Here is a 21,111-nt window from a genome sequence, read left to right as displayed (position 1 = left end):
AAAGTCAAATAGTTTCTGAGAAAAAAATGTTACATATTTAAAATTCTATTTCTCAGGAACTATTCGACCGATTTTGCTTAAATTTTGTATTTTGCAATGTAAAATTACATTCGTTAAAATGATGCGATAATGATGCCTTGGTGGGATAAAAATAAATAATTCCTGGAGAAGACGATATAATACTGAACTGTATAAAATCTACAGAGAGCCAGATATTATGAAATTCTTAAAAATAAATCGAATGAACTGGGCAGCTCACATTTTCAGAAGAAATGATGACTCAGATTTAAAGAAAATCCTATTACACAAACCCCTAACGAACAGGAAAAGAGGTAGACCCAGGCTGAGATGGCTGGATTTAGTTGAGACTGATTTCCTTACTCTAAAGGAGAAAAAGTCTAAAGGAGAAAAACTGGCGAACAAGTGTCAAAAGTAGACAGAAGTGGATTCAAATTCAAAGGAAGGCACTGGCCCACCCTGGGCTGTCTAGCCAGATATGATGATGAAAATGATGCTAAAAATCGTATACTCTTTTCTAAAGTTTTGCAACCATTCCTAAATAAAATAATAAATACTTACTGAAAGTTTTTTTTCTTCATGGAATTATCTTTGGATAAACTAATTTTATAATTGCTTTGTAAAAGTTTTTATAATTAGCTTAAAACGTTCTCGAGATGTAGCGAAAAACGCAACTAAAATAAACATTATGAGGTTCAAAATTTAAAACTCCTGACCAAGCTATTGGGTTCATATTTCACAGATTGCTGTTACCCCTATATTTTCAGGGTCAGATATCTGAATCCGTCAAAAAAAATGGTATGTTTATTTAGAGAACCTTTAATGATAAATCAGGATAAAAAATAAATATAAATAATTACTCCGTAAAGTTCTTATTTCTATAAAAATACAAAATTATTCCAAATAAATACTTAACGTATCACTAACTCTTTAGCACTACTTAAATCATAACTTCAGATAACCAAACAAAATGAACACAATGTCTACATTACTGTCAATAAATAGAGAAATAACAGAGTTTATGGTGCCACCTAAGAGCAATGCATAAAGAATATCAATCAAGATATACATCTAATTAAAAGGATATTGATTTGCATTCACAAATGTTTCCAAGTATAGATAAAGATGTTAACATATTATAAAAAGAAAAGAACTAACTAATCTTTAAAATAATCCTGAATTTGTTTTCCTCCTTCGACTAATAACCATAAGATTAGTCTCAGTGAACAGATAGCGTTTATTACATAGTATCATTTACTTAGAGTTAAAAATAAAGGTTTATAAGATATGAAAGACGAAATTGAAGAGTCTCAAATTATATGATTATTATTGTCAAATTATATGCTATAGCTAATGCTCTGCTATAAATAATTAATAAATATATGCGAAAAACACATAGTAGTTTATTAATAACTACGCTGAAACTACGGTAAAGATCATAACAAATCAGGTTAAACAAAAACGAAAGAAAAGCTTTTATATCAAAAGATATTTTTCTTCTAAAAAAAGAAAAAGACTGTGTTATTAAAAAAATGTTGTGTGATTTCATAAGAGCATCTGAAGAAAATTACACTCAAATAAGAAAATTTTATTTGTAACTGTCGTTAAACAGCTGAGCTAATTTAGAATTTACGACTATCACTTAGTAACCTTGTAATTTTATACCCAATTCAGAAGAAGAGGGAACACCTGGATCAATTATTGAAAGAAAGTTTGCTATCAGTGAGAACTTTTTGATGGATCTAACCTGCATTTGCGTTACATGAAGAGGAAAATCTGGAAAACCTCTTATAGTTAGTCCAATGGAAAAGGGACTCCAACCCATGATTCGTCTAAAACTGAGGATACTTTACGTCAGAACTGTGGTTGGTGTGAGCTGGGTGTGGAATTTGTATTGATCAGCTATTGCTGGGACTCGAACCCGGGTCACCTCATTGGGAGACAAGCCATAGTGGCTCAGTGTCGTAGTCAGTGGCTCAGTGCCGGTATAAGCCTGAAGTTGTATGCAAAATTAAAGAAGAAACAACCTTTTTCGGTTAACGCAAGACAGTGACCCAAATTAAGTGAAATGTTACATAAAATTTACAGTTAATACATTTAATTATAGCAAAAACGATGATAACTTAAATCAATGACACGGGCATGTTAACATGAATCAATGATCGTGAATCAATAGATTATAACAGCAAAATAGTTAAGTATAAATAAAGCACTACAGTTACCGTTTTGCTTCCTTATTACTTAACTTTTTTGCTGTGATAACCTATTGATTCACGATCACTTAGATGAATCAGTGATCATGAATCAATAAGTTATACAACTGAATTAATTTACGCTAATGATATACTTGGCAGCACTCCAACAGAAACAATATGGAGTTGCAGTTTCCACTGCAACATAAATGGGCATGCTACAATCTTGTACTTTGAATATATAGACAGTGTAAATCCTGCATTGCTGTCCGGGAGGATTATTTCAGCTATTGAAAATTGCAATTCTTCTAGCCATTCACTCTTCGTGGGAGCATTTCTGTCTTCTGTCTAATAGTTCTCGAAGTTATGATTTCAATTTTTTATCTTTTAAATTTTTGTTGTATTTGATTAATTTGTTGTATTTGATTAAATTTTTGTTGTTGTTTAAATTTTTGTTGTATTTTCGTACACTTCTCCCATTTTGTGTCTCGAGAGTATTATAGTCGATATGTATCACTTTGATTATGGTTTTTGATCTTGATTTGGATCACGACGCTGAAATATTATTATTATTATTATTGAGCAGCGATGGCTCAGGGGATGGAGCGTTCGCCTTTCAATGAGGCGATCCGGGTTCGTATCCCACTCGATACGAATTCCACATCTTTCTTGCACCGATTACAGTGATGACGAGAAATATCCTCAGTTGTAAACGTTTCATAGGTTAAAGCCCCCTTGCCGCCAGGCTAACCGTGGGAGGTTTTCGTGGTTTTCCTTAACAAGTAACGCAAATGCGGGTTAGTTCCATCAAAAAGTCCTCCACGAAAACAAATTTCTCCCAATGCATTATCTAGGAGCTCCCTTGTCTTCTGCATTGGATTCAAAATTACAAGTCTACATTGTTGAACATTAGTAGTCTTAAACCCAAAATTTGAGTCGGCTGTTCAACGTTGGTTATAAAATACTATTATTGTTATTGTAATTAATAGTAATAATAATAATAATCCTTACCGTAATTCATCCCTAATTACTAAAAACCTGTAATAGGCCTACAGGTTTGAATAGAAATCTGGACTGAGTTTAAGAAGATAAAAAAAATAATAATAGAGAGAATGAAAAAAAAAACATTTTTAACTTTAATAATTCCTCAAAATTGTTAAAAATTATAAATAAAAACCTTTAAAGGATTTGACGAGATCTCTGCTTACCATTCGGATAATATTATATGTATTTATATTTTTAAAAAATCTCTGTAGAAAAAAGTTTATAAGATTATTGATAAGATTATTTATTTTACAAAAGCATTCTCGTATTTTCTGCAGCGAAATCAATAATTAATTTTTAATCTTTTCATTTGGTTGATAATCAAGGCAAGTAAATGCATGGAGAGATTTAAAGCTTTAAAGAGTTTTTCTCTTTAATGATTAAAACTTCTCGCCTCACTGAGTAATTACTTTCTAATAATAGAAAATTTTTATTCTATAATTATCAATCAAAAGATTTATCTGATAAATGTTGATGCTATTTTTATATACTTATCAACGTTTTTTACATCAATAAGACAAAGTTAATAACGTTTAATTGGTGAAATTCTTATTTAAATTTAATCACAGGATGTAAGACGCAATTCTTCAATAAACAAATTTTTTAGCTTTATATTTAATAAATTAGTGATTAAGTTAATAAACAAATTAAAATAAGAACTAAAATTTATGTATTGATATAAAAGGCTTATTTTACTAGACAAATCTAATTTGAAAAAAAAATATGGTCAAAATTACCAGAATATGGTAAAATTTACCGTGTTTCAAGTTCAATGGGGACACCAAAAGGCTCGATAATTCTTACTGAAGGGATTTGTTTTTGATTTTGGTAAAATTTACATTAAAATATGGTTTTATAATGTGTGATAAAATTTGGTAATTTCGTCCTGCATGGCATGAAAATCATTTATTCGGTTAAATTAACTTTTGAGTTTTGCATTTCTTAACTATATGTATGGTAATAAAGAACTATAACTTTGAAAATCAGAATTTTATTGTAAACCATTACCATATAAATGGAAAAATTAGCAAATGAATGGTTTAAATACTGTATGTTTTGATTTTATTAACCAGAATTATTCCCCCCCCCCATATATGCTTTTTTCATAAAGTACGGTAATTTTATCAGTGAAGGGAATGTGATGTTACGAATGTCACATTCGTGGGAAAGGCCGAAGATTTCCCTGTGTAGTAAATGATGTCTGGCGCGCTCTAAATTTGTCAGGTCGCGAAGTCCTCCATGTTTCCATTACAAATTATACTTCTGGATACTGAATTGGAGAGTGATAGTTCTCTGGTTCAGGTCAAAATTAAGATCTGTGCATAAATGGATGGATGTATAAATGGATCTACCCTATAAACCGGTACGACATATGGATGTGGCAGAAGTCGAACTCTCGGACATAGATAGCGCCACTGGAAAACAATAACAATCGCACCCATTGATTTAATGGTCAACGACAACAGCGACAGTTGAAAAAATTAATAAATAGTTATACTTTGCTTGAGGTAGTTTTAAAAAATAGATACGATTATGTTTTGCTTATTTTGTAATTATGATAATTTAGAAATATGGCGGAACATAAAACACTAAAGCCTTGACCGTTCCTTTTATAAAACAATTAGAAGCATATTTTCTAGATTTTGGTAACATTACAAAATTATGCCAAACTTAGTAAAAAACCTGACAAAAAAAAAGATATGTTTATTTGTGAAAAATATCTGCTTCTGATTACTTGAATTATTATCAGCTCTACTTATCAGAAAACTCGGGTCATCATTGACCATAACTTCAATACTTTTAACCATAATACGAAGTAAATTTTCTGGAAACTTAATAAGAAGTGCAATTAAACGGTGCTTATACATGCGTGTCATCAAGTGTAAATCGTTGTAGTAGGAAATGAAGGCAGGAAAAATGATTGCTCTTGTTTACCAGTGGAACCCATTTATGGCCCAGAATTCGACTTGTGCCAGACCCATACGTCGCACCCGTTTATAGGGCGGACCTCCATAGTTCGTAATTTTGTCCTGAGTAGAGAACGATCAATTGCCAATTCAGTACCCCCGGAGGTATAATTTGTTATTACATGGAGGACTTTGTGGCCCGACAGATTTAACGTACAGCAGTCACCATATGTTACACGGCGAGACTTCGACCGGCTGGACTCGAACTCTCGTTTTCAGGAACGTGAGCAAAGCACTCCGCCAACTAGGCTATCCCGGCCAATCAAGTTTAGGTAGTACTATAATATGATTCAAAATAGCACAATTCCAAGATTGTTGACTAAATTTGTTGACTGCCCAGGCACATCCCGATTTCAATATTTCTTCAAATTTCAAAATATTGCACATTTTTAATAGCATCATAGCTGTTATGCTTTAATAATTCATTTTTATAAAAAAATTAGTAAGCTGATAAAAAATATGTATCAAAGGAAGCATTGAATAATCGTTAAAATGTGTATCAGGGTCTTCAAAGCAGACATATGGCACATTTCAAACTCCTCTACTACTTCTAAGAAAAATTCAATTAGAAATTATTGAGCTTTGAGTAAATAAAAAAAAAGTTTCGGAAAATATTTTAAAATCTTAAAACATATCATACAATAGAAATATTTCTTGTAATTAAACAATATGTTTAAAAGGAATGTGTGGGGAATTTTAATCTTTCACTCGCAAGATTTTTTAAACACTATACTTGATGTAATTAGAATAAAAATTTTAAAAAGAATTATACTCTTTTAACCCCATTTCTAGATAAGTATGTAAATAAAACTTGTTTCAAATATTTCTTATAAAATCTTTAATTAATTTTTCTTTAAAAAAATTTAATTCTTTCAGTTTTATTAATTTTAAATTCTGCCAATTTTCAACATAAATCTAAAATTAATGTATAAAGTATAAGTTGTTACATTTACGCATAATTTGAGACTTACATTATTAAAATTTCATATATATAATTGACTTGTCAATAAACACAATACATTCTGTATCTTTTTGATATTTAAAACTTCTCCACGCGCATATTTCTAAATTGTGAGAAATATATTTACCATATGGTAATTTCTAAAGTGTGAAAATATTTGCTTGTAAAATATTTTTATAAGGTGAAAACTCAGAACTCTATTTGCTTTTGCTAAAAAGTTGTAGCAATTATAAATGTTTCATGTTTTTGCGTGTTTTCCGTCAATTCGGAAACTAGGAAATATTCGGAAACTAGGGATCCATATCTTATAAATAATAGCTATCTTCAGCTGTTATAATTTAAGAAACTTAAAATTACTATAACATAAATAATATAAAGAGAAATCATGTAAGGAAACAATAAAAAAAATAATTTTGTAAAATTATTTGCTTGTAATATCTTTTTTTATCAGGCATGTAAGGTCAAAACTCAGAACTTTATTTGCTTTTGCTTAAAAATTTTTTAAAACGTTTTATGTTTCGAGTTCCTTCGTCAGCTTTTAAGGTGCTGAAACTTCTAAATTAATTTCTTCCACTATCCTTATGAAAAGATAAACATATGTTTACATATTAGATTTGCAAGCTTCATGTAATTTAAAGTGCATTAACGTAAAAATATTCGGAAACAAGGAATCCATATCTCATTAAATAATGCCTATCTTTAGCTGTTATGATTTAGGAAACTTAATATTACAACAACATCAATAATCTAACGAGAAATCACGTAAGGAAACTGCAAATTGTATAATCATCAAAATAGATTTCCTCCGTACTTTAAAATTCTTTTTCACCTACTATCCTTTGCAAATGAAAAGGTGGCAATTGAGAACGATTAAGCTCTATTTCCAATTAATGTTATCAGTTGAGCGTTGAAGTGTGCGAAGGAAATAAAAATTTCACACTTTTGACACCCCACAAGACCCTGATTCCGGGATTGAGGGAAAAAAGGCGAGAATGTATGAAAGTAAGAAAAAAATTTAGCGATTAACTGATAATCGAAGGTGTGGAAACGCATGGGTGATTTGAAAGAGGGAAAAAAGTAGTCAAGAAACTGTTGGGTTAAGTAGTGATCTATATAGACTGTGAGCTCTATCTTTAGTTCTTTCATTTTCATCAGGATTTTCAAACAAGTGAGTATCTAAAAATGCTTCACATCTATTGATTTTATTGGATAATTTAGTTTGGACATTGGATACTTCTATCGGGTGCTGAGAGATTTCATGGACACTTATTAATGGGTGATATTTGGTTCGATTTGCTAAAAAAATAATTTTTGTATTAGTTATTTAAGTTGAGGTATTCACCATATGGTAAGAAATTATTTGGCTATGACTCTAATACTATTTTGGCGTTTTGTGTTATTAAATGTTATTGAGTTCTAATCAGCTGAAAAAATTATTTCATTCAACTGAAACATTTCTTTGAAAATATTTCTTGTATGATTATTTTTTAAGCAACCAGAAAAATCATACAAGATATATTTTAATTATCATAGTTGAAATAATTTAATATACATTTTATTTGTAGTTATAATGATACATTTTTTATGTAATTATGTTATGTATTGATTATTATATTTATATTATTTCATATGATTTTAATGTAACTAAGAAAATTAAAATATCTGAAACAAAAGTAGATTTTTAATAAAATAGTATTTAAAGATAAATTCGCATAGAGAATTAAAAATATCTAAAATACGATAAAGGTTTAAAGCAAAAATATTTAATGCATTTTGTTTAGTATATAGCTCATTGCCTGTTACTAACCATCAAAAATTATGGTTTTCATAATACTTACAATACTTTACTTTATAAGTTGCTTATGAACATACAAAATAAAGTAAAAGAATTAATAAAAATATTGTGAATTTTAAAGTCTCCAAACAATCAAGAAGTTCTTTTATTTATTTATTTTCATTTTTTCGATTTATAACACAAGCAACAAATATATTTCAATACATTTATATGTTTGAAAGAATTTATTTTTTTAAGTAATTTTAATTATTTGCTTATAATGACGCATCTATGTTAGTATAAACACTTGTTTAGTATTTACATACTGTTAAATATTTCTTTGACTATACGTTGCAGCATTATAAATATTTTAATTATTTGCTGAAAATTTCATCAATGCTTACAAATTATTAATATTTTAGCATATGTAATATAGCTTAATTCTTTTGGTAGGGAAAATTTATTGATGTATATAAACGCGTATACTATGCGAATGCATAATTTTAATGCGATGTACAGTGGGCCAAAAAAATAAGTAAATAAATGACCTCCCTAAAAAACTCTTGAACTAATGATCAGATCTTCACGTTCTAGGACTCAATCTTAATGATTCGAGGAAGTGACCTCAAGTGTATTAATTAATTAGTGCAGACGATGTTTTAAGTTACGAAATCAGACATAAAAATGTACTTTCTCTTAATAAACATATTTTTTTTCGATGGATTCGGATTTCTGACCCCCTAACATAGAGGGGGAAGCCGCAATCTGGGAAATATGGCCCCTGTCAAGAGAGTAATCGAAAGTTTGGACCGATTAATGTTATTTTTACTTTTTGAGTATTTCGCGATATTTCAAGAACTTACACGAATTTTAAAAGAAATTTGCACAAAATTAAAAACTTTGTTTATTTAAAAATAATTCCATGATAAAAATAAATAGTAGTAAATATTTATTATTTTTTATTATTTTATTTAAATATCGTCAAAACCATTTCGATTGTAAGGTATGCACTTTTTTGTATAATTTTAAAGGATCTAATTTTAAATTGCAAACTACTAAGTTTGAGTAAATTCAGTTGAATAGTTCCTGAGAAATCGAGTTTCAAATATGACTTTCTTAAAATTCAATTTCTCAGAAACTATTCAAACAATTTCGCTCAAATTTTGTATTTTGTCATGTAAAATCAGATACTTTAAAATGATGTAAAAAATTATATACTTTACAATGAAAAATTTATTCTAAGACTATTAAATAAAATAATAAAAAACAATAAATACTTACCAAAATTTATTTTTTGCGCAGAATTATCTTTGGATAAATGAATTTTATAATTGAGGGCAAATTTTTTTTTAAATTCCTGAGATATGGCGAAATGCGTAAAAAGTCAAACTAACATTTAGCGGTCGAACTTAAGGGATCCCTCTCCTGACTTAACTATTAAGGCCATATTTCACAGATTGCGGCTATCCCCTTTATTTAGGGGGTCAGAAATCCGAATTCGTCAAAAAAATTCGTTAATTTTGAAAAACTATTTTTGTTTTGTTTCTGATTTCGTAACTTAAAATATCGTCTGCTCTAAATAATTAGCATATTTGAAGTCACTCCCTAGAACCATTAAGATTGAGTTTTAGAATGTGAAGATCCGATCATTACATCAAAAGTTATTTAGAGTGGTCCGATTTTTTTTGAGTGCCCTGTACAGCTGTCGAAAAATAAATGAAATCGATATGCCCTAAAAACGTTTTAATGAAATGATCCGAATTTGACGCCTAAGATACAATCTCAATGATTTGAAATTTGCAACTAAAATATGCAAAATTAATCAGCAAAGACGAAAATTTCGGTTATGAAATCAGATTTAAAAATGTATATTTTTTTTTAAATCTAACATACATGTTTTCCCGGAAAATCACCTTTCTGATCCTCAAGATGTCTATGGTAATATATTGTGAAATTGTGTTATAAGTTTTCGTTTTTCTTAAGTATTTTACAATTTCGTTAGTACTTAAGTTCACGAGATCGAAACCTCGTCTGGAATAATTTGAACTGTTCATAAAAAAATGAAAATTAAAACAAAAATGCAATATTGAAAATTTTATTTCTTAAAAGCTATTCAACCAGATGCACACAAAAAAAATTAAATTTGTAACATAAAACTTCAACGTTTAAAAAAATATAAATATTTTTATATATCTTACAATACCAAAGATTACCGATACATAAAAAATAATAAATATTTATTAAAAAGAAACTTTTTTGTTTGATCGTGAGACTATCTCTGAATTACAAGTTCGATCTATGTATTCAAAAATCTCTTCATTCATAGAAGAAATCGAGAAATAGAACAACATAAACTAAAGTCTATGTTTTAAATAATGTATAAAATAATTTTAATAATGTTACGTTAATATAATATGAAATTTAAAGAAGCTTGAGCCCTTGTTATGAATTTTTGACGAGGATTCTAAAAGTTTATATTAAGGATGTTTTTTACAGAACACCCTGTGTATTAAGGGCCTTTAAGAAAAAATAGCCAGTATAGTAAAAATTAAATGAAATATTTTAAGAAATAGAAAAATATGATTAAAATCAATGAATCTTAAGCCCACTCTACTCTTAATTTTTGTTACATTATTTATGAGCCAGTACAGTGATTAAGCAATTTTCAACTTAACAAAAAATTAAAATACAAATGATTTCTTTAATAAATTCGGCCTTTTATGTTTTGAAATTTTTGTTAATATCTCTATCAATCTTTTTATACATAACAATTATGAAAACAGAACATTATTCACTGAAAGGTGTTATTTCATACATTTTTAGTGAAATATCGAAAAGCAAGCTCTGCCTGAAACTTAAAGTAAAGCTTTTAATTTTGTAGATAAACGCTTGTTAAAAGTAATTCATTGGATTTAAAACAGACAAATACTTAATCCATGAACATTTCTTATTTAGAAACAAATTTCTTTAAATAAAAATAATCAATTAAGGGACGTTTTTATACTTAACATGAAAATCCTTAAATTAATGAATAATTCCTAATTTTTATCTATTTTTGGAAGTCCAAAATAATTTAGTATTCTTAAAATGAACTAATAATGTAAGCATTAAATTTTTTTACCTAAATGAAAAATGATGAAATCACTAATAATTTTTAATTGTTATTAATTTTTTAAGGCTCAAGCGATTCTAATGTAATTTAAAAAGCATTAAAGTTGGAACACAAAAGCTTCTTTTATTTTAAAGTTTTATATCATTTATGCTTACAACATAAGAATTAACAGTTATGAATAGCTGTTATAAACTCGCAACAATTATAAAAAATTAAAAAATTGCATATTAAACACCAAAAGGCTTTATTTCGTGATATAAAAGAGCAATCGAAAAGTGGTTTCTACATTTTCGATCCCTTTAGTTGCGACATTTAATAAGTTTTCTGTTCTTTATCCCGTTAACCCTTTCGAAATTTAGGGGACATATATCCCACGTAGACTGTAGTAGACTGTTGGGTAGTTTACTATAAGTAGACCCAAGTAAACTGTTGGACTAAATAGATTCCATTAGATTTACACATTACAATCTTTTGAACTTCCTTTCTTCTGTACCAATCGATGGCAGCCCTTGCAAAACTGTCATGGTGGCATAGCTTTGAAGAAATCACATGTTTGTGAATATTTACGTACCGTTTTGTGAGTAATAAAACTCAAATAGAGCTAAAAAAACTGAATGTCATAATATTAGGACATAATATATACTTTTACATCATTTTTTAGCATCTTTTTTAAAGTTTATTACATGAAAGCAATAAAAATAACCTCATTACTGCGATTATGGATATATATCTCCCAGCTGTCTTTTTTCATGAGTAATTGGACATCATTGTCCAATGAACTAACTGCTAAAAGTGAGTTCAGATTTTATTTTAAAAAACTTATTTGTGCTATCATCAAACGTTAAAGGAACAATATGCTGCAAAAAATAGTTTTTCTATAAAAAAATTTGAAATCTGCCTTGAAAGGCTTAAAGTTTCTTTCTTCATTCGAGATGTTCAGCATAATTTCCTTATCAGATAAGTATAAGCTTTACGGCAAGATGGTTATAATCTATGAAGTTATAGTCTTATAATATTCATATAATTTATGGTCTTATAAATATAGTTTATAAATTTAAAATTATAGTTTTGCATCAAGTTCAAGGCATATAAACTATGGCTTTTTTATTTTCTTTGGTAAGAGAGCTTCGTAAAACATTCCTGATATTATTTATTATTGTTTATTATTACTCTATTACTGAGAAAAAAATAACGTCAAAACTATTTAGATATGGTAAAATTTACTGTGTTTCCGGCCCTATGAGAGCACCAATAATCGGGGTAATTTTGTCCGAAGTGCATGATTTCATGCGAAGTGTAATGATTTTGGTAAAATTATTTATAAAGTATGGCTTTATAATATTTTATAAAATTTGCTTATGGTACAATTTGGTAATTTTATCATGATACCTTAGAATGGCATAAAAACTATTAATTCGGCTAAATTTACGTTTCAGTTTTATATTTTTTACTAAATGCGTAGTAATAAGAACTACAATTTTGAAAACCAAAATTTCTGGTAAACTGTTGCCATATGCAATAACCATTTGAATGGTTTAGATTTATTAACCATAATAATAATTATTTTTTATTAGAAAGGTTTTATTTATTCAGTACGGTGACTTTACCGGAATTTTTGTTCTCAGTGAGTTATCAAAATCTTTATTATCTTCATGCGTTTGAATCACAATCTCAGCGCTCTGAACCTACTTCTTGTACAAATTCTGCTTAAAATGTATATAGGTTGATTCCTGCTGGACATGTGTTAATACAAAGGTTTCCATGCGTCGATACGTAGGTTTCCAACGCAACTTAGTACTGTATGATGAGGAACCTTCGTAAGTTAAAATGTATTAATTTGCATACGGTTTAATTTAACTTGCAAATTTGCTTATTTGGAGTATTCTATTGCCTAAATAATTAAACCATGTAAAGTATTCCATGGTGTTAATCTTTAGGGACAAATTAATATCCTTAATTTCTTGTTCGAATTTCGAGATTTATACACAGTTTTGCTCAGTTTTGACTAGAAAAAATATCTTAAACAAGTCATCAAAAACAAGTCATCAAAAATGAGTTCTGTTTTTAAACTTGACTCGAGAGTTAGTTACATTTAAAATTATGCTTGTGTTGCTAGACTATGATTAATATTTAGAATATTTCAGGAAGGGTTCTAGAATGTGAATAGTATTACTTCATAGCAGCGAGTTCGCCTGAAGAATTCGATAAGAATTAACCATAAGTTTTCTTGTTAAGACCTCAAAGTTGACAGAAAAATTTCAGAGGATAATTAGACCAAAAATTAGATAATCTGTGTCGTGGGACAAACTTCAGAGGTTGCATTCCTTTTTGTTGCTCTTCATTCTAAATATATAACTTAGAGACTTATTAATTTCCCTTCAAAAGTACTCGTCAGTAATCAAGATGAGTTCAAAATCACAATAAATGAGATAAACGTTAATGCGCTTAAAGGAACAAAAGAACGAAATGTTTAAAAATGAAAGAAATTTTGCTTTTCAATAAAATTTAAGCTTTACAATTGAGAAACTAAGATTACTGCGAAGCAAATTTGGGGGTTAGGGAGCAGCGCGAGCATGGACGAGAAATTTCCAGTTACACTAAAAAAAATTAAAAAAAATCATGCAAATTGGACCCCTTCTATATCAACAGGATCAGTTGCCGTAAAAATTGGTTGTCATATAACAAACACGAAAGGAGAAACAAAAGTTCCTTTTACAATTTAAATATTACTACAATTTTCTTCAATATATTACTTCAACCCAAATTATTGTTCTTAGTTTTCATTTTTAAAGCTTTGCATGTTTTATACTAATTTATTTTCCTAAAATTCAAAAGTTCTAAGCTGGACATCACCAGATTGTCCTTAATAACTTTTGATCTAATGATTGGATCCTCACGTTCTGTCACTCATTCTTATTGATTTAAAAGGGCAATCTCAAATATACTAATTAATTAGTGCAGATGATATTTTAAGTTAAGAAATCAAACACAAAAGCGTACTTTCTTTGAATAAACACAACTTTTTTTTGCGACCGTCTCGGATTTCTGAAACCGAAAATATAGGAGGTAGCCGATAATTTTGCTCTCTTGCGTATTTCACCACATCTCAAGAAAGGATTAAGCGAATTAAAAAATTCATTTACACAATTATAAGATTCATTTATTCAAAGATAATTCCATGCAAAAAATAACTTTTAGTAGTTTAACTTTTATCATTTTTTAATATTTTAATTAATAATAATCAAAAGAATTTTGAATTTTTTGGTATACAATTTTTGAATCATTTTAAATAATACGAGTTTGCATTGCAAAATGCTAAATGTGGATTAAATTGGTTGAATAGTTCCTGAGAAATCGAAATTTTAAAAAGAAATCGTACTTTAAAAATTCGATTTCTTAATAACTGTTTGACCAATTTCACCTACATTTAGCATTTTTCCATGTAAAATCATCTCATTTAAAATGGTGTAAAAAATAGTATACTTTGCAATTCAAAATTCTTTTGATAATAATTACTTAAAATAATAAAAAATGGCATTTACTAAAAGTAATTGTTTGAATGGAATTATTTTTCAAGGAAAAGATTTTATAATTGCGTGAATGAATTTCAGAATGTGAATTGTATAAACGATTTTGGCGGAATAAAAATCATTCCAAACTAAATTAATAACTGTTAACAGTTATATTCCTTAACTGTATACTATAGCTATAAAAATTTAACATCAAAAAGTAGTTTTTGTTATTTATAAATTCTTTTAATGCTTAATTCTTTAATAACCGTTATTGCTTCAAATAAACATTAAAACGTATAAAGATTAAGAGCTTAGGTTGATTAATGATTCTTTTATTTCCTTGATCATACCATTTAAGTTCATTTATATATGATTCATCTGAAAAAATTTTCCTCATTCAAAACGATTCGATCTAAATCTATTTCTGTAATTAAGTTTTCCTAACTCATAAAAAATAATGTTTAGATTATTCTACCAACTCTTTATTCATTTAAGCAAAAATTAATATTTCGTATAAGGATATTCTTTGCTCAAATTGACTCGTTGATAATAAAATCTTTTTAAAAATTAACTAATTTTGTGTTATTATTTTACTTCGCCATTAAAATACATTTAAGAAGAATACATTTAAGAAAACAACTTATCAAAATCTTATTTCTGTATTTAAGTTTTTTAGAAACATAAAATATTTCGTTCCATTATTACTCTTTATTTTGTTCCATTCTTACTCTTATTAAAGTCAGATAAATTTTAATTTAGATATGAGAAATATTTATATTAGATTATTTAGATATAAGAAACATTTAAATATTATTATTAGGCATAAAAAATAAATTCTTTTTAAAAGCTTTTAATATTCGTGTTTAAATTCTTTTTGTTAGAAACATTTGTAAAGTTTTAGGTAATTAATTTGTGACACATATCTTTGTTAGTTTTCGAGAGTTATTTGAAAAGAACTTTTTTTAAACTTCAATATTTCCTTTTAATGTTGAGATAAAATGTGAAAAAAATGGAATTATAATGAATTTGGATTTTCTTAGAAATTTTAAATGAAATAGTCAGGAAAAAAAAGATTACATTTAGACTTCTATAAATTCATACAATTACAAAAAACTCCAGTCAAACAATAAAATAAATAGTTCTACTTTAATCTTTTCGTTGGGGAGAGTCGGGTAGACCCACCCACTTAAGGAGTATTGCTTATATTTCTGTATAATATTGAGTAATAATCAATATTTTTGCATGTTTCTATTGTTTTATCATCTAATTAAATAATGCAAAACGAATAAACCAGAAAAAGAATAGTTCAACTCAAAAAAATAGATATATATAAAAACATGTTTTCCAGCTCTTTTCAAAATGTGTCGGGTAGCCCCGCCCAGTTACAATTTTTTTTTTTGAAATGTTTTTACAGGTGTAAATGAAAATGACCAATGTATTGACAATAGATAAACCTCATTTATCATTTTTATCACAAAATTCAACCGATTTTTCTCAATTTCTTGATTACTGTATTTAACATATTTTCAAAACTATTGTTTACCATGTTACCAGTTGCATAAATACTTGAAACTTTGAAAATAATCTTTTTTTAACATAACAATTAATGTCCGATGGCCCATTGACTTGAAAAAATATTCTATACACTTGAAATTGACAGTGGGCGGGGGAGTCCGAGACTCCCCTAAGTTTTCTTTTAGGCTTTTATTTTCCTTCTTTATTTATTTCTGCATGTATTTTTTTCTTTCATGGCTTTTATTCGAAATAATACCACTTATGATATGCACTTTTGGAAACTTTGATATTAATTGCGTATATATCGGATTTCAATTATCCACCTAAATGTACTAACATTTGTTTTAAACTAATGTTTTTAAGAATTTTTATCTTCACTTCTTAAGGCAGACTTTACAGTATAAAACAACAACTATGTTTCTCGGAAAGAACGGGCTTCCCTTCTTCAGGTTGTTAAAAATGGCAATTCGTGAAAAATGGCTGATAGAAGAAAAATTAGGAGTAAAATTTTAATGGGGAAGAATCAAACCTTCTCCCCACTCATTCTTGTTTTCAACTACACTCCCAGAAACAAAACTCTCACTTTTGACGATTCAGCAATCCTTGAGCATTATTTCGTTCATTTAGATTATCAATTTGTCACGAAATCTCAAACCTCATCGCAGTGCATTGTGGGAGATTATTAAATAGAATGACGAAACATTTAGGCTGTATAATTAAAAATAAACTGACAATTTAAGCCGGTCGGAATGCATGGCGTTCAAGAAGTAGACCTTGTACCATAAGGATCCGGGTTCGAAACCCGGTTCGGCCTTGATTGAAATTTATCTCTTTGTCCTTATTGTGTTGTGAAACCTATATGGTATCCATGTTAAAAAGGTAAGTCGAAAAGTTTAATGCATTAGGCACTAAGTTCTTTTTTTTGGGGGGGGGGGAATAGAATTAGGAAATATTTCTTTAATTTTGTCGAAATTCGTTTTTTCAAAGAAGGGATACGAAATTTTTGTTCGGAGCATATATCAGGAAACTGACTATATTGGAGTAGCCATTTTTACACCGTACGTGATGAATGTATAAAATAAAATAAAGGAATTTAAGAAATCCGAAGCTGTTGTAGATTTACTTTTTTTTAATCAAAATTTACTTTTTACATATTTTATTTAAATTTTATTCTTCAAGTTTCCTACTAATTTATGTCTAATTAAATTTTTTTTCTAGTAATTTGGAAAATGAAGTCTCGTTGGGTAATATTTTTTTTCTTTTTACTGTTGCAAAACTTCAACTTGGACACTTTCGTTGCCAGCTATAAACAGCATCATGACTCAAACATAGCTCACATACTGGCAGCAGGTCTTATAATTCAAATGCTCAGTCACCAACAACACCACAAGCATCATCATCACGGCCATCATCACGGTCATCATCATGGACATGAATCCAGGCACAATGCAGAGATACCTCATCATTCTCCACCGCATCATCACCAAGAATCCAGAATGCCTCAACCTCAATACCCTATGCCAGCCTACCCAGTACAACCTCTACCATGGAATGCCTATGGTTATGCTCAACAAGCACAAGACGCTTACGGTTATGCTCAATATGCCCCCGCGCAGAACCCTTATAATTATGCTCAACAATCACAAGTACCTGATCCTGGTATACAGCACGCACAAACTGCTCACCATCAGCATCAATTGCCTATTTTGCCACAATCATCTCCATATGTTAATTCGCATGGAGAGCTGAAACAGCACGTAATACAGTGAGCAATGCCATTGAATTGTAGTGTAAACTATTAATTGGTGTATAGTAACTGTTTAACCTTTTAAATGGTTAAGATATATTAAAATATGTCGTTTTTTCATTTGTAATATATGAAATCATTTTCTCTATAAGAAAATATCATTTGAAGTTGCCAACTGCGAATCAAAGCTATATGAAAACATGGAATCTTACAATATGAACAAATCTCATGTAATATAATGTTGATGTAAATAATTTTTGGAATAAAATTAAATTCATCGAATAAATGCTTAAGGGGTTTAATACTCAACTGTAATAATTTATAGGTATTTAGGATAAAACTTTACAATTGAATGAAGTAATGAATTTAAAAATTTGATATATAGTTACAACAATCGTTTCGATAAAAATCACTTAAAAATCAAAAGAGCTTATTTGTTTAGTTTTGGACTATTAAACTTCATATTTTATATTTTCTTTTATTTAAAGAACTAAATTTTTTTTTTAATGAAACAAAAATTCTACTTTCAGTTACGTTAACTAATAATAATAATCAATTTGCAGCATTTATATATTTTTCTGTGCTTTGGCACTTAATATCTCTAGTTATTCAGATATTTTAGGAATCCACCATTTTTATGAAAAAAATAATCCTACCTTTAACTAATACTGACCTGTAATATTGTCCTTTTTTTCTTTTTAAATCTTCTAAGAACTAAATATTTCCCTTTCCTAATTGTATCAAAAAAGTCTTCTTAACTTTTAAAGAAATAAATGTATTTTTTTTATAATGACAAATAATTTTATGCTTTTTTTAAACTTATATTGTCTTACTTAAATTATTTTTTTCATCTATATAAATCAAATATTTCATTTTTTCTACAAAAAAAAATTCAAAAAATTACTTCGTTTGCAATAACAAATCATATTATGCTTTTGTTTCAAATTGTATCAACTTTAAATTTTAATATTAACTATTTTAGTTATTTTACAAAACTTTGGAAGTTTTTTAAACAATAAATTCTATTTTTTTTCATTCATGATGATTTTAAAACTTACATTATCTATCCTTTAAAGTCTTTTCATATCATGGTACTAAACCTTTTAATATTTTTATATAACTTCAAAACTTACCAAATTAATATTTTTTTCTCACTTTTATTACCAAATGTACTCCTTTTTTAAGCCAGATATCATCTAACAGTTAATCATTTTTACATTACTGTACTAAATTTTTCGGTTATTTAAAAATTTACAAACTCTTAAAAGCAATATATCCTTTCTTTTTTTTTCTTTCTTTTTTTTTGTTATAATAAAAAAAATAGCGTCCTTTGAAATATATCACTCTACTAAATCCGTCAATTATTTTAAGAAGTTCAGAAGTTTTGAAAGGAAGTTGTGTGTCTTTGTTTTACCTTCTTTTGTTGAACGTTTTAACAAGATATTTTTAAAATAAGTTTTAATTTTAATTTGGAATGTAATTGGAAATCCTTTCATATTTTAGCAATTATTTTTCCAGATTAGAAATACGCCATTTGGATCAAGTTCACAAACGCCAATCAGACTGCTCAAATAAATTCGTTCATAATATCGATGCTCAATCATATCATAATAAATTCTGTATAAATTCCACAAATAAGTTCATAGGTTTCATTGAAAAAGCAAATTTTATAATTTTGTTCATTTTTTGTGTAGAATATATCTTTGATTCAAAACTGAATAATTAGTGTTGCACATTGTACTCGTTGTAGTCAAAGAAAGTATGATGATCTTCGAGCTAGAGTAAAATAAAGTAGAAAACAACGTATAATGCACAAATAAAAAAAAATAAACAAACGTTGTCTTATACTTTATTTTACTGCTAATATATTCATTCATTTTAAGATAAACATTCCAGAACTCAGGGATTGAATTTATTCAATTCAAAATTCGCATTTCTTTTATATGTACATTATTAAATATTCAATTGTATATTATTAATATTCAAAAAATTTTATTTGAATCATTCAAAATTAGGAAATTTACGTTAAATTTTCTGTTATACTTATCTGTCATTGTACACTTTTATGTATATAACTTAATTATGTATAACATTGGATCTGCTGAAAAATATTCATTAAACTGATTACTTTTATTTTATCAAATTACATAGTTCATTTTTGGAAAATTCAAATATTGAAGAGACCATTTATTATGTTTAATTTTATCGACAGAATTATTTCAAAATTATAACAATAACTGTAATAATTATTCAACAATGTGTTTTGTGTCTTATTGTCTATTACTAAACCTCATACATCTTATTATTTTGATTGTGTAATAAATATATTTGTTAAATAAAGACTTTTGTAAGAAAAAACTTTTTGAAATAAGAGTGTTATTTTCGAAAACAAGCACTTTGAAAACTTCTAAAACATTTGAAGTTAATATTGTGTCATTTGAAACTAATATGTTTAGATATTTTTGAATGTATTGGTAAAATATTTAATAGCTCATTCTTTTTGCCCGAGTTCATAGGTTCATTGAATAACTGTTAAATTTTAGAAACAATAACATCTACAGTATTGTTCCAAAACTACTTGCACTGCCGTTAACGAAACTTCAAACATACTCAATTTTTTTCGTTTCCTTTCATTTTGAATTTTTTTTTCATTTTAGGAATCATAAATAAGAGAGAAATCTTTCGGGAGCTCTTTATAACACTGCTAGAAATTTCAGACATTTGACCATAATATAGTTGTATACAATCATACAACTGTATAACTTGCTTACACGATTTTACTATTCAGCCGAAACGAAAAATCGGTTTCATTTCACACTTTTATAAAATTCTATCAAATTTGTATAGTTTGCATGGTTAAAAGTTATAAAGTTAGAGTTCAACATTTTAAATTATCTTAGAACTGGCGTTGAACTGTCGTTCTACTTCAGGGTTTGCGACTATCAGTGCTCAACTGCGTAGCCCTGCGATTTTGAATCCTTCCCAGAAGACATCAAGCATTGGAACAAACTAGCCTTCAAATCAAAACAAACTATCCTTCGGACAGAAATTTTTATGCAAACTGACAGCATTTGCGTTACATAGAAAGCTAAACCAAGAAACCCTCTCCACGGTTAGCCCGACGGTAAGAGGATTCTAACGCATGATCCATCTGTAATTCTAACCTGCTTCACCTCTTTGGGAGACAAATGCTCCAGCAATTGAGCCACCGCTGCACAGGGTACAGCAACATATATATATATATATATATATATATATATATAGATATA

General features: G+C 28.1%; 1 protein-coding gene across 1 annotated transcript; it reads left to right on the top strand.

The window, feature by feature from the left end:
- The first annotated feature begins 7,223 nt into the window (after positions 1-7,223).
- LOC107436930 (histidine-rich glycoprotein-like) lies at positions 7,224-20,083 on the top strand. Its single transcript, XM_016048762.3, has 2 exons — positions 7,224-7,350; positions 17,314-20,083. Exon 2 carries the CDS (start codon positions 17,325-17,327, stop codon positions 17,862-17,864), a length of 540 nt encoding a protein of 179 aa, XP_015904248.1. The 5' UTR covers positions 7,224-7,350; positions 17,314-17,324; the 3' UTR covers positions 17,865-20,083.
- The last annotated feature ends 1,028 nt before the right edge of the window (positions 20,084-21,111 follow it).

The sequence above is a fragment of the Parasteatoda tepidariorum genome, chromosome 2, assembly GCF_043381705.1.
Source record: "Parasteatoda tepidariorum isolate YZ-2023 chromosome 2, CAS_Ptep_4.0, whole genome shotgun sequence".
In the NCBI taxonomy this organism is placed as follows: Eukaryota; Metazoa; Arthropoda; class Arachnida; order Araneae; family Theridiidae; genus Parasteatoda; species Parasteatoda tepidariorum.
Note: the sequence above shows the minus strand (reverse complement) of the source record. Positions and strands in the feature narration are given on the sequence as shown.

Coding starts and splice junctions, on each gene's coding strand:
- LOC107436930 (XM_016048762.3), top strand. CDS start 17,325: ATGAAGTCTCGTTGGGTAATATTTTTTTTCTTTTTACTGTTGCAAAAC.